At 40.3% G+C, this 15,632-nt stretch overlaps 1 protein-coding gene across 2 annotated transcripts in view; it reads right to left on the bottom strand.

Moving 5' to 3' along the window:
- Positions 1-15,632, bottom strand: part of COL4A1 (collagen type IV alpha 1 chain) — a 124,487-nt gene that overhangs the window by 51,891 nt on the left and 56,964 nt on the right. For both annotated transcript variants that reach the window (XM_030477906.1, XM_030477905.1), the window contains exons 3-8: positions 2,536-2,625; positions 2,401-2,445; positions 777-821; positions 605-667; positions 444-497; positions 272-298 (exon numbers count right to left, since the gene is read on the bottom strand). In XM_030477906.1, coding sequence (XP_030333766.1) covers positions 272-298; positions 444-497; positions 605-667; positions 777-821; positions 2,401-2,445; positions 2,536-2,625 — 324 coding nt within the window. The remainder of the gene's footprint in view (positions 1-271; positions 299-443; positions 498-604; positions 668-776; positions 822-2,400; positions 2,446-2,535; positions 2,626-15,632) is intronic.

The following is a 15,632-nucleotide window of genomic DNA, read 5'->3' as shown; positions in this document are numbered from 1 at the left end:
ACACATAATTAATGATACATACTACTTTTTTCTGTTGCAATCCATGTAACACACATTGAAGATCTGCTTGGAACAACACATATGTTCAACTGTTATTAACTGGAGGTCTCCCCACTGTCTTTGTTTAGTGGGACTGCAGAACAGAGTATAAAATGAAACATGGTGGTAAAATTTTTCAGACCTCAAGTAAGGACTCCTAGTCTTGGAGGGTGTAGAGTTCACCCTAATTCTTACTGTTAAAAGCAGGATATCAACACAGAGTAAAATGTACCTTCGTTCCAGGAGGTCCTGGGGGTCCCTGCGAAAAAAGACATATTTGATGTTATTGTTCCTCAGTATTGTATATTTTACATGTTAGACTCTATAGCTTTTCATATAGCTATATTTGCATTTCAAGAATAAGGGTTGAAACAAGTGAATCAGGCATGAAAGAATCTACTTACTATGCTCCCAGTCAGCCCTGGTAAACCTGGGGGACCTACAGGACCTCTTTCACCCTAAGGGGAACAGAAAAATTATTTTTGTTTAGGGAACATAAACAAAACATTGAGGGATGTTTTTATTTCAGAACAGAGATGGTGTTATAAATATATGTAAACGTCACCTTTGTGCCATTACATCCTGGAATGCCAGGCGGACCAGGAGGGCCATCTTGTCCAGGAATGCCCTACATGAAAAGGAAGTAAAGAAATTAGCAATATTAGCAATAAACCAGCTCAGATGCCACAATTAAAACTTTGAAGTTCTTTGTAAAAATACAGATACTTCATACATACAGGAAGGCCTGGGTTTCCTGGGAAGCCTGATACTCCTGGGGGGCCCTGCAATTGACAAAAACATAAACTGAAATGGCAAACCCATAAAACACCAACAACAAGCTGCAGCCCAAGTCTCATCTCCAGTAGTGACAGTCAAAATACAGTAACAGTTTCTTTTAAACTTCCTTAACGATATAGCTGTAATCTTCAAAACCTCTCAAACCTGGCACCCAAGTAATCAATAACTGAAAACAACTCTTTATATTTCGTTAACTTCTTCAGCAGCAGTATGGAATTCCTTCAACAGGTACTGGACCAGGGCCTTATGTACAGATAAAAAGGAATGCAGAGGTGCTGTCCTCTTACAACCATCATTTCCAAAATGAAATTTACTGTAAGCATCTCTTCACAGCAGAAGAGTTTGTTAATGCACTGTAAAGATGCTTCTCTATCTTCATACTCCGCGTCAGTGTAGCAATTCATCCTTATTCTCAAAAAGCCTACTCAGTTGAGATAGCTCTCTCCTTGAACAGCTTTTCAGTGTAATGAATCAGGAGTCTGACTTGGCACATCATTTTCATCCTACCAGCTTATTTAATCACGTAGTATTTTCTAATACATGTATTATGGAGCAGAAAAGATGTATGGGAATACTGTGCTCAGATAGAATATTGGCATCTTCCAAAACTTTGTAATTGCTAAAATACAGTCTACTTGCACTGTAGCACACAAACACATTTGTCGGGAGATGCCAAATTTACATTAACACCCAGGATAACCCAGGGTATCGTAAACATCATGGACTGAAATAAAGATTTCTTGATCTAGCAGAATAAGCCCTCTGAAACAGCTCAGAAACTGCAGTTGATTCGATAAATTCTATGTGCTGCAGCAACTGCAGGCAAATGCAGAACAAAACTGAGACAGCATTTTGAAAATCTGTGGACAAGCTGGTATAGCTGAAAATGTATGCATCATTACTGGTCAGATCATTTGAATCCTCTTTCACCGTTACATTATGAAATGTGAAAATGCTCAGAACGAGGTTGGCACCTCACAAAACCCCAAAAGTCATGGCCCTCATTAATATAACGTGCTAAAATAAGTGTTATGTAAGTGCCACATTAAACAGAAATGACAACAGGAAGGTGACAGGCATATTCAGAGCCGCTCCTAGCAAAGTCAAGAGTCCTTTGTCCCTGGCTGTAATTCAGCTCTGCACCTTATGCATATTTTTAACATGTTATGTGTTCATGGGTGTGTCATCTTCTCTGCTGGAGTGCTTCAAGGAGTTTAGATGGCAAACATAAATAAGAATCTTGCAGGAGATAATAAGGTTGGTTCATATTCAAGCTGTAAAAAAGCTTCCTGGTATGTCAGAAAGATATCCAAGACGTATTAGAAGTGCTGTTGACACGGTGGTTAAGTACATGATGAAAATGCAAATGGACAAGGGCACTTGAATGCCCAATGCTCAAAGAACTTCAAAGGCAAAAGCAAGAATTTTGAAATTACTGTGCAGCACAGGGGGATGCCATTAACTCAAAGAAGAGACTAACCCCATCTTGCACTTGCAGGCAGTCACGGAACGTTAAAGACATAAACACATAGACAGCAGAATTGCAAAAAAGGTAGAACTCACCCTTGTTCCCTTTGTTCCTGGCAGTCCTGGTTCTCCAGTATCACCCTGCAAAGGAAAAGAGATAGCTTTGTCTTTCCTAGGGACAACAATTTAGGGAAACCTAAGTGTTTTAAATACTAAAGCTTAAGCTCTTACCTTAAGCCCTGGTGGCCCAGGGGGACCTTCAGGTCCTTGCATTCCAGGAAACCCAATCACACCCTGTAGTCCCGGCAAGCCTCTTTCTCCCTGGGGAAGTAGAAAACTCATTAGCAACTAAACAACTGAAGCCACTTCTTCAAGCAATCCACATACTCCCTGTTTCTGTGCTCAAGAAACCTGATAGGTGGTAAGAATCTACATGTGACAGCAAACATTTCATGTTGGTATTTCCAAGAAGGATTATTATAAACAAAGAAATATTTCTAGTTCAATAATAGGTTGGCAGAAGCTGACTGTGGCACAATAAAAAAACACTCTTTGAATGTCAATGAAACCTTTTTTCTGTCTCCCCGAATAGCTCTTGTTCATAGCATGTTTATACCCATGGGATCAGGAAGGACACTTTCCCTCTAGTAAGACTAAATCCTGGTAGAAAATCTAACACCCCAAATGAGCAATTAAACTCCTGAAAACCACAAATATCAATGTTCAGTCACTACTCTATGAATACCAATACGACTCCTCTTCTAATACATCATTCACAACAATAGATTTAGGAGACCAGGCTTGTCACTTATTCTTGAATTTCAGGGTGGTTCAGAGCACTTTGAGGTACAGAATTTTCCCAAGAAGCTGAACACACAGATTGTATGTGTCATCCTTTAGGTTCTTCTTTAATGTTGTACGAGACATCTGAGTTTTCTGTGCTGTCTCTAAATGCATTTAAATTAGATAAAACTGGAGGCAGAAAATCCACAGACTAGATCAATATTTCAGCTATTATGCATTCACTATACTTGAGCTCCCACTGAAACCAAGAGAAACATTTTCTGAATAAAAGCTGCAAAATCTACACATAGGAGAGCCTCAAAACAGCAAATCAAGCAAATCAAAAAATGTCTTTCTAGGTGGTGTGAAACAGGGAGAAACACTTCATATTGTCCAAAAATGTGGGAATATTGGATGAATAAAACATTACTGATCAACTGCAAAAAGGAAAAGGTATACAAGTTAAAAAAACATGGCACCTGTTAATGGTTTATAAACTCAAAACATAGACCAATTTTCAAAGGATGCAAACATGAAAATAAAATCAACAGGGTTCAAAACAAACAAAAGGAAGCTACACAAAGATTTAAGTATTTTCTGCAAAACAATGGAAAAATAAGATTGCTATGTGCAATTAACAAACAATTGAGTATTTGGATTTTAGGATGGTCAATAGCAAAAAACTTTTCTCCTGCTTGCTCAGGACAGAGATTCCCAGCAATATGCTGATAACTTGCAGGGGTCACCTGAGGACTGAGCATGCAAGAGAAGAACATCTAAGTCTTGGAGAGCTCACTTTTCAAATAGGTATAACAGGCATCTTGCAAAGAAAAGGTTACATTATGCAGGCAGAGAAAACTGAGTGATGACCCACAGACACGGTGCAAGTTACAGTTTTGGAAGATCAGAGTTATTGGGTTGATGTTGGTTTTTAGCTCCTTGTCCAGGATTTTGTTAAGATGACAAAGAGACAGGGGAGAAGAGAGGTGACTGACAGATAAGAAGAGCAGAGCCAAGGAGGAAAAGAGGGGAGAAAACTATAACTGAGATGCTAAGAGCATGAGAAAGTGAAATCAAAATAGCATTCATTTATTAAAATCTCCTGTCAGGAAGAAAATCTCCTGCTGCTTCCCTTCCTCCCACAAAAACACATTTTTCAGTAAAAAGGTATTTTCTGAGGCAAACAAACAGCTTTTCCTTGAAGTGCCAAAATGACATGATCTCCTCTCTTTACTCTCCAATATTCTTTGTCATGGTTTGAGAATAAAGTTTGCTAGTAACCCAAGTATGAGGCAGTATGTTAGACCACAAAACACAGCAAAACAAAGCAAATAGCAGAACAGCTGAAGAAATATATTTCTAGGTCAGCTGTAAGAAGTCCAAGTTCGAAAGTCACAAATTGGTTTGAATAATATTTTAAGGAAGAGTGTATTAGGATCCAGGATAAATGTTGAAGTAATTAAAAATCTGAAGGCTATTTGAAGTAGTAAACAGATTACTGAGGTTCTTAAACCCGCACTTCAGCTTGCTAATTTGCACTGCAGGAACAAGTGTATTTCTACAAAATCAGATGTTGTCTCACTTCAGAGCGTGATTTCACACTGAACCCTGGGCACTTGTTCTCATGACCTGCTGGGAGATGGACTAAGGAGGAAGAAGACACTCAAGTACATAGAACAGGATTTTCCATTGCTGAAGAAAAGCACAATATGTGCAAATGAGAAGAAAACAAGATTATTTTGATACCCACAGAGAAATATGAGTCATGTGTAGCTCAACTAATACTTTCGTAGTCAGGAGTTCTGTCCATCTGAGGATTTCAACACACTCTGAACTACTGCACCCTGCAACACAGGGAAATATGCTTTCCTTCATTCTTAAGGAAAGATAAAACTGTGGTTTACAGATCGGATTTTCACTTAGTCTAAGGCTCCCTTAAGACTGTTCTGGCACTGTAAAAGGGCCTTAACATGCCTGTAAATCACTCACTAAGGTAATGACCACTACAGCTTGCCAAGGAGGTTAACTCCATAAATAAAAACTTGGGCTTCCAAGGCAACTAGAGTTAATTCTCTCAAGGCTGTCTCCAACCTCCCAGGCTGCCCTGTCTGAGGGGTAAAACATAGCTGCAGGAGCAGAGCCGAGACCATACCAAGTCACTCTGAGCAGAGATACATCCAGATTTCCCTAGAAACATTTTATTTTACTGACTTGAACTGTTAGGCCAACAAGAAAAATAACTGGCTATTTGTCCAGGACTTCTGGACATCCAGTCAAGCTACTGGATGTCCCAAGGCCTGGAAGAGCATAACTTCTGAGCTTGTGGAGGGATGTACTGTCCCAAATACTGCAGACTCATGGTTTCTCAGACTAGAACTGAGCTCATCTTTTTGCCTGTGATTTGCCATAGGGAAGTAAGGAAACATAAAGATTACTGCGTGTGTGAAAGCTGCTGGATCCCTCCCTGCATGCAACCTGCAACTTTGGCCACTTATTCTAACAGGGGAACATGGACTTACATACTGCTTACACCTCTTCCTCTACTCCGCCTTCCCATTTCATTTTACTGCAAAGTAAGTTTGAGTAAGCAGTCCAAAGTAAGTATTGAGTAAGTAGCCCAAACTTGTGCAGTCCCAGGCTACACAGTTAATGGGACGTTACCTCTCCATGTCATCCATGGAAACTCTGAGAAGTTATGACAACTTATTTCACCACAACCCTGTAACAGACCTAGGGATGTCCCCTGGATTCCAGTCCCTTTCTTTAGTCCAGATAGCAGACTGCCTTTTTGCACCAATCTTAGAAAACGAGTGTGTCAAAACTTGTAAGGAAAGAAGCAGTGCTAATGAACAAAGGTCTTATTTCAGTAGTCCTACTCCAGTTAGTACCAACTTCCACTATGAGATATTTCTTGGCATCAGGGAAACTACACTAAATTACAGTAAAATTCTATCAGTCTCAAAGTATCTACACTGAACAAGAGTACAGAAACTCTGCCATCTAGCAGCTATAAAGATGCATGTGAATGAAGAGCTCCATGTGTCCCAACGTCACTGAGTAGATTAGCCTGCAGAGATCACTGAGGTAGCAACATTTGTACTGCTGCTTTCCTACTCAGTAGCTTATTTGGAACTTCAAGCTCAGATGAAGCTATTGTTTATTATGCTGTGCAATACAGACATAAGCATGTTCTGAAGATGCCTTGCATTGCAAGGAAATACTTGAGCAGCATCCTTTCCCTGCTTGCTTGCCCAGTTCTTTTCTTCACTCAATGTTCCAGCCAAGCAGCCCAAGAGCTAGTGTTTGTACTACATTTATGCTGCTACTCATTAAGCACCCACACTACATAAATTGGCAAGCACCAGATCACTGCTGCTACCCACTTATTTTTCCCTCAGCACTGAGATTTCTAGCTGTGATGCGTGAAGAGCATGAGACTCTGACTGCAAGGGGTATGTATTGTTCAAGTTCCAGTATTCACAGCTGCGAAATCTTGGCAAGTAATGTTGAAAGCGCTTCTGCTTCTTACAAATCAATTCATGAGACTCAAAAATTAAAACAGATGTAACCAAGTCATCTGTACCTCTGCTGATTCAATACAAACTGTCAGAAAGCACAAAGGAGAAATCATTACTCAGCTCACAAAAATTACTATTCTGCCACTCAGCTGCTGAAAATGGAGAGGTGCTACGTAAAAAGACAGCAAGTACTCAGTCACTGTTGCACTCATTTAGTAAGCAAAATGCCTGTGTTAGCCTGGCTTTTGTGACATGTATCCAAATGCCTTTGCATTAGATATAGTTCAAATTGAAAGCAACTGAATGGACTTCTAAACAAGGTGAAACTGTTAAGAGCATAACAGCATGGGTTGATATTTTTTCTGGCACCTATCCTTCCAAATTTGCCATGAAATGCTGTTTGACACATGGAACAACTGCAGATTGCTAAGCAAGAGAGTCACATGAAGTAGTTTCAGAAGATTCAGCTGTAATAAATTAAGTGCTGAGAGGGAGGAAATAATCACCACCCCATGATAAATTATTTCTGCTATTATTTTGCTTAGGGCCTGCAGGACTGGGAGATTTTAGACTTGAGAGACCGGTAACGTGGATATATGTGTAAATACTTTCCAAAAGTGTGGGCTAACAGGTTGTCTGGGCCCATACGAATATGGTGTTCCCAGTCTCTCCAGAGACTCTGGCATGTGGTGAATAACAATGTGCAGATCTTCCTGAAGCCATTTGAAAGATGCTTCATTTGCCACTCCCAGTGATCGCCCTGAAGCTGAGACAGCAGGACACGCACACGCCTGCCCTTCAGCTGAAAAGGCATAAAAGTCTTAGGGAGAGATGCCACAAGTCATCTGAGCTGATCTACCCAGCAAGATGGCTCTTCTCCTCCTCCTCTTAAAGGCATAGTGCTACTTCACTCTTCTTTACACCACCTGGTACGATTCCCTCAGTCTCCACTGCACCAGTTCAGCTCCCTAAATTTACCCACTTTCCTTTAGCAAGTAAGCTTGCCCTGGCCTTGGTGAGCTGAGGAGCTCATCAGGTGGCCAGGCAGCTGATGCGAGGAGGACGTAACGATGCAGGACACAGGGCAGAAAGGCAGCGAGAGCAGCTTCTCACACCAACGCAGTGGGGTTTGCAGGAGTTCATCCACCAGAGCTCCTCAGCAGTGCGTTCGCTGCAAGAGGAATTGAGCTGGGAGCCAACAAATGCTTGACCTTCCTGGAGAGCCATCTTCAGACCAATGTTCCCGCTGACTCCAACATCATTATAAGCATAGACTTCCTCTCCCACAAACACACATGCTTCCCTCTTCCCAAAACCTAATGTTCATTGAACTGAAACGCCATCAAGGGCATGTGTGCTAAAGAAATGCAATTGCTTCAAGATGAAAACTGAGGATGCAGTTTCCAAAAAGAGAGAAATAGGGCCAGAAAATTCAGCATTCTTTTCTATTTTTTTCTCTTATCCTCAGTCTGATGTTATAGAGTCTCGAACATTGCTTTGGAAAGAAATTAGTTTCAGACCTAGATGCAACTGTTGACAAGAAAACCCATCCAAATCATTCATCACGCCTTGATGCTCCAGTGTGACCTTGTAAAATCTACAGCGATGCACAACATGCTTGCAGTGCACTACATGGTTTCCACCCAGACTATCCCAAGTCACATGAGAAGTGAATACGGGCTCTGTATTTGTTCCTTATAACTGCAAGTGCTGTAGTGAATTGGCTTTGAGGTGTTAGACCAGTAATTACACTGCACGGTGGGAAACACTATTGTGTGATCCAAGTAGCTCACTCAAGTCACTGTATTTCTCTCCACACTCTTCTAAACATGTGTTACAGAACTGTAATTGGCCCAGTCTTACACTAGTGAAGACACGGAGGTGGGCAATACCTAATTCTTTATTAAAGCAGTATTTTTAACCAGCAGAGGGAGCACTGGCCCTGAATATCTTTCACGATTAAAATAAACATGTACGATAAATATCATCTGTTTGTCCTCAGCTGCACTTACCATTTTCAGTATTTTATTGAATGTGTGAAGTGGATATCAAACAGAAGTACTGCTATATGCTCACAGAGCAAGAGTGTCCTCAAATGCACTATGGATGCTTAACATTACAAAATTCTCACTGCACATCCTTCAGCACTACAGTCTATCTGTGCTATAGCTACATAATTCTGGAGCTACACAAGTAACAAGTAATTAATTACACAAACATAACTGTGAAGACATGCAAAGAATCTGTGTAGGAGTTCTGTAAACATCTTGGCTCACCCAGAAGTTTTGGGGCTGCGTTCCTGACAGTATGCAGAGTAGAAGAGGGGGTCAAGGGGTGGGGTGGGGAAGAGGTGGGAGACTCATCAAAATCTGGATTCTTGCATTGCCAGGAAGCATCTGAGAAAATTCACTCATGTGGAAACACGAGTCCAGCATTTTTGGCATGAGTAACAGAAGGAGCAGCCCTGACAGTCCTACATCACCTGCACAGCCCCACAGTCAGGCCAGCTGTGGGCTGGATGAGTCGCCTGCACAACTTCAAGCAGGATTGCTCTATGTTATACCCAGCGGATGCTGACAAAGAGCTACCCCAACAGCTGCTGGGGAACAGCACTCTCCAGTCATGCACTCTCTGCCATGGTGCTAGTTCTGCCCTCTCCTTCTCCCTTTGCTCCCTCCCTGGTGACCTTCACCTGTGGGACTTCTTCAGTCAGTTAAACCAGCTCTCAGGCTGCACTTCAAGGTGGGAACACCGAGAAGCAACCACTTATGGTGCAAAAGCCAATGCCCATACAGAGAGGCAGAAGCTATACTCTGATCACCAAATGATGGCATCTCACCCGGCTCTGGTCTTCCACTCCCTGAAAAGATTACTCTTCCTACTGTGAAAGTATCTTTCCTGAGCCTCATGAGTTTACTACACAGGGGAACCTGTGCAGCTTGATACAAAATGAACCCAAAATAATGAATCTATCTGTATAAACATTTAATTAGAAAGCTGTTCAGGTTTACAGTTCAGGGACTGAGCCTGTGCCTCTGCCTCCTAAATACAAAAGAATGCTTAGACTGAAAGCATATTTCAAGTGTCACCTCATGGCTGCACAGAGCATTCCTCAGAAAGCTGCCAAGTGCTTCCCAGGAGTATAAAAATAGAAATAACAATCTTTGATTATCCTTTTCTCTACATATCAGTATGTATGTGCTTAGTTGGTGTGCAAGTAAATGGGTGGATATACAGTGTGTCTGAATGTGATTTAGAAGATGAAAAAGAGTAAAATAAGCTGAGTGAAGTAAAATCAACATGCAAAAATCAGTCATGGCTACATGCTTAGCCTCCATTTAATTAGAGTCAAGCGACTGGTTGCTTATCAGCATTATACAATTTCAGTTAAACCAGTTACAAGTAATGGCTCCTCCCTACATAACTTGCCAAGCCTCCTCTATCTAATTCCCAGACAACCTGTTAGCCCACACTTTTAGAAAGTATTTACACATACTTGCCCACCCCGTAGTTATTCCTCATTTTCCAACTGAGGTAGTCAGTTTTTTCCAACGGAGGTGCCCAAATTTCACTTTTTAGGACTTCCTGAGCCATGTACACACTTAGGCTCCCAGTGTTTCCTTACATGTGAGTGTCTTTGGCTGATCTACTTTTTGTGTGATATTTGACTCCAATGTCGATAAATGTTACAGACCCAGAAGTAGCTAGGATGCTGAGGAGAAACGTATTTGTACTTACAGCAAAATATTATTTTGCTTGTTCTCCCTCCGTTACAAAAAAATAAAAAGAAAAAAGAGGAAAGAAAAACTGACCGAAGTTTAGTGAGGCACATGCACCTTTCAGTCACTCACAAAAGATAGCATGTATGACCCCTAGTCTAAACATTTTATAAGCCAGGAGTAGTCTACCTCAAAGCACAGTTGAGGGCATGGTATATGAAGGACAAATATGAAGACAATACTAACAGACAGCAGAAGCCAATAGACAAGCGGTGAACTTTATTTTCAACTGTGGAAGTCTGCTTGCACAAAGCCTGGCAAGGTAACACTAAAGCATGTGGTTCATTGTCTTTATGTTTAAATTTTTCTTGCTTTTTTTGGAAAAAAGTAAAAAAATAAAAATACAGATCTCATGATGTTTCAGGAAGAAGTCACGCAAACCTTTTAGCAAAGGTACGCATAGGGTTTTCTAAACCTTTTTTTCTTTTTTAATCAGATGTGGGTCAAGGAGCCTCTTCCCCATCATTTAGAGCCACCCTGGGGAATAGAAGAACTTCAAAAAACCATGAGGGAAGGAGAGGTTTCAAGGACAAATGAATTTGCAATGTAAAAAAAAAAAGGAAATTCTATCACCTGGAGACAGGTTGAATCAAAAGGGTGCTATATTTCCCACCCCTTCTAATCATCTGTTGAACTCATTACATCTGAGTAACTCTTCCTTTGTTTTATTGCACATTGTGTTAAATCACTTCCAGTGTTGAAGGTCCAAGAATATAAGAGGTAAAAATGCTCCACGCCCTTCCTTATTCATTAGTGAAAATTATTTAGCATTTGTTTGCATTTGGCACTGTTTAAAGGCTTGCACTTACAGATGAAACATCAGGAAAAACAAAGGTCTTGAACTTTTCAGGTTTTTTTTACTTTATTTTTGTTCAGACCCTAGACCTGGAATGAAACGTGACGTTACATGCAAGTTTTATTCTCTTGGCAAAGGTTTGTCATGGACATATTTACAGAAAATAATCTTTTCCATAAATAGTAAAAACATGGGCAGCTGGTCCTGGACAGTACAGACGGCAATAAAGTTCTCATAATGAAGTAGCTCATATCTTAGAGAGTATATGACAGACAGCACTATTTGAGACAGTAATATTCTAGCTGCTTTTTGGGGTTAGGTTAGAAATGGCATTTCTGAAGTTTTAAATATTTCGAATGTTGCAGAAGAGTTGCTTTCCACAAAAGCTAGAGGAAATATTCTGGCTTCTGATCTCGTCACAGTCTACAACTGCATGTCAGTCTCTTATCCCAAGTAACAAGTGACAGGACAAGAAGAAACACCCTCAAGTTGCACCAGGGGACGTTTATAAGGGATATTAGGAAAAATTTCTTCCCTGGAAGGGTTGTCAAGCATTGGAACAGGCTTCCCAGGGCAGCGGTGGAGTCACCATCCCTGGAGGTATTTAAAAGATGTGTAGATGTGGCACTTAGGGACATGGTTTAGTGGTGGACTTGGCAGCATTAGGTTTACAGTTGAACTCAATGATTTTAAAGGTCCTTTCCAATCTAAAGGATTCTGTAATTCTATGATTCTATGAAAATACCAGAAGACAGATAACATTGTGGCTCAGAAGTGTAAAACTGTGTTTCTTCAGTTTAATCTCTAGAGTCTCTTTACTCAACCAGATCCACTGCAGAACAGACACTATAATTTATTTTTTTTTTTAGTACCTCCAGGGTTGTTCAGCATAAATCAACTAAGTTAACAAGGATGCAATAATCATTAATAATAATGAAAACAAATATTTTCCTTATTTTGATATTGTGGAGGATATTGCTGCATCATCATTGTCAGTGAATGCCAACCAAAAGTTGATCTACTGCTTAGTAAGTGGCTTTAAAGTTTTATTTTTTTTACTAAAAAGGGAAAAAACCCCAAACAAGAACAAAAGGAAAAAGAAAAAAAAAAAAAAGGCAAGGATGCCTGCCAGAGAACAAGAATTTGGTGATGTCTGACTGCCACCCAGAGGAGCCCACGGGGAAGTGACACAGCTGCGGGATGAGGGATGCTGCGAGCCAAACGGCTCAGCTCTTCCACCCAGCGCCACCCGCACAGGCATCCGGATCCCCCCGGCCCTTCCTGCCTGCAGAGCCTGCCCAAGGAGAGGTAGGGTGCAGAGACAGTCTTGCTATCAAAAGCTTGTACTTCGTCTGTATCTGGAGAATTTCACTTTTACAAACGCTATCTTTTTCATTTATTTCCTGAGGTGAACAGTGTCCCTCAGTTCCCACACCTTGGCATCGCTATAAATTCACTGTGTTTAATACCTAAAACTTCCTAAAGAGATCCCTCTGGAGGAGTTTCACAAAGCTGTGTGTGTCCCTGCTGGACTTGCACTTCCATCTCCACACTTTCAGCCAGAAATGAAGTTTGAGTTGAAGATCTGCAATTGCATCCTTAACTCACAGATCTTGCTAAAGGTGCTGCATACAGCACTGGCTTCTCTGTTCACTGCTCCACAATACCAGCGTTTGGTATTCTTCCCTTTTTTCACCCAACTCCTGATGCTGGAGTCAGAGGGCACTTCAGACTGTCCCTCTGTGCTAGAGTCCCTCCCCTCTATTACTACTACTTAAACCCATGTTTTTCAGTTCTGCAGCATGTTTGCTTGGTAGGCAAGCAAACTGTTCTAACAAAACTAAGGGTTATCAAACTTCCTCGAGGTTTTTAGTATTCTGCTAGCTACCCATGAAATAGTTTTGTTGCATCTTTTTATGGTCAGTAACAGTGTCAAATGAGAAAAGAGTAAGAGGACATCCGATTTGATGCCAGTGCCTGTGTTCACTCACTTACTCAACTCAGTATTTAGTTTAACTGTGCATACTTTAACTTTGACACGAGCCTTGGTGAGAATTATTTTTGTTGGCATATAGAAACATTTAAAAATGTTGCAGCTGAACTGCAGTGGAAGCTGTCACATGCTTTCTTTAATAGCTATAAAATTTATGGGTAGGTTTTGCCTTTCTAGTTGCAGTTGAACATTCTAAGGGATAGAAACATGGTTTTCCAGATGGGAGTCTAAGTTGCTTTTCCCTCGGCTTTACCTTAATTTTGCTTTTCTTCTCCTGTTAAAGATGATATAGAAGAATATTTTACCTGTTACTGAAAGCTAATAATTATTTTCATCATTTAGGTGAACTTTCTTTGCTATGTTATCTATAATTCTTGTCAATACTACTACAGAGAAAACGTAGGCAAAGACTGGTTATTAAGTGCATCAAGTATTAAATTCTTGTGTGGGAACTGACGTATCACAGAATCATCAATTATAATAGCTGGTTTGGTCTGAGATCCCCAGCAAACACAATATAAATTGAATTGCAGAATGATTTAAAGAAGCCTGAGGGATAAACTACAAAATGTTGCTACTGCTGTATTCAACATTTGCTGTCCCAGACCTGTAAATCTACACCCACAAAACCCTGTCAGCATCATAGAATATTAGTGGGCAGTAAGATGAACAACGTACAAATACAGACTGCAGGTGCTGCCATGCATATGACCAGATACCAAAAAACTGCACGCTGCAGCGTAAGTTTAATGATCACTGTGTAGTTGGTATATAATGGAAGCATGACACTGTTCGCACACACAAAATTTTAAATTTGGGAAGATTCCAACCTACACATGCATATTGCACAGGCATTGTATCAGCTCCACTTCCAGAGCATGCAGATTTCAGAGAAGTGGAGATCTTACAGGTCTTTTCTCATCTTGCTTTTATCTCACATTTGGGAAAGTTTACTGACTTCACTGGAGGCTCACACGCTTCAGATCAAAATAAGGCCCTGTAATCCTTCAAGAAACCATAATGAAGACATACAGTAACGGTTGTACAAATGTAAAATCAAACTCTGTGAGGTCAGAAAGCATGTTTTATTCCAGGAAGAAATGCCTGAGCTTATTATACCAACACCTTTACAAGCAAAGATATGCATCTGGCAACTTAAAAGCAGCTTAAAAGATCCTATTATGCCAGCTGACATACTACTTCGTGAAAACCATTAGAAGTCAGCTCTGCAAACTAAATATGAGCATACCCCATCACATAGTATAACTGGGATACCTGCTTTTATATCACTCTCTCCATAGAGGTAAATTCATCAATGTAATCCACTAGTTTGTGTTAATGAAAGATACATACTGTACTGAGTGCAAAAATACATCTTAATATGGAAAACGTTCCTAGAGACATTCAATCCCATTTGGACAACCAGGACAAATGGTCCCAGTGACTATTTTAAACTAAGAAAATCTGATGGATCAACTTTGCAGTTTAGTCTTACAGTTGCGAAAGTGTAGAAAACTTTCAATACTTAGCATATCCCATTCAATACTTAGTCAATATCATTCAAAGTCTTTTGACATTCCATTCTTTTCTAGAATAGCAGCATTATTTGTGTGCTCCCTTCATAAAACATAGGTACTCTTTTTCCCTGATTTGAATTAAAAGGATTGTCTCTGCATGAAGGGCAAATCAATAAAAATATACTACTGTCACTGTACAACTGACATAAACATTGTGACAATGGCCCAATTTTCAAAAATCAGAGCCACAAGTCTCCTTGTAGAATATCAGACCTGCAGCTGATCAATATCTTTGCTTATTTTATTACAGTTTCCTGATTTCCCTCTTTCAGTAATTACTAGATGATTTCATGCTATCTATTAGCTGCAAACTAAAACTGCAAACACAATCTTTCCTCCCCCATTGCCTGTCACCCTTCTTGTCAACTTTATGGCCTTCTCTGGAGTATATTACTTAACTGTAGTTTCCTTAGTGTCCTCAGTTCATAGTCGTTCCAACTCATGCATGAACGAGTGCTGGACACAAGGTTAAGTTCCCACAGCAGCCACTTCAATAGAAACATTGAGCAAAACTATGGAAGAACTTGCTAAAACCAAACAGTACCAATGGAAAGTATTGAAAAATTAACATTCTTGGTACAAAAGAGTCTTGATGCTGCTAGTATAGGTTGAACATGAAAAGCACAGATCGAGTGATTATTGATTTGCTCCACTAAAGGAACTGATTTGTTGCCCTCTACTGTATTCTAGAGGAAACTCAGAAATATTTAATAATGATCATCCCATTGACTGTCACAGCTTCTCTCTAACAAGGGTTTTTCTATTGGTTCAACTCATCAATATCATCCATATTTTTGCTCTATCTTTTGCTACCTAAAATGACAGGAAAAGCCTTAAAGGCCTTCTCAATCTGGTAAACCTTAAAAATCCCAAGCCAAACCA

This window comes from Strigops habroptila, chromosome 2 (genome assembly GCF_004027225.2).
Source record: "Strigops habroptila isolate Jane chromosome 2, bStrHab1.2.pri, whole genome shotgun sequence".
NCBI classification, from domain to species: Eukaryota; Metazoa; Chordata; class Aves; order Psittaciformes; family Psittacidae; genus Strigops; species Strigops habroptila.
The sequence above is the reverse complement of the archived record's forward strand: the minus strand, read 5'-3'. Positions and strand labels throughout refer to the sequence as shown.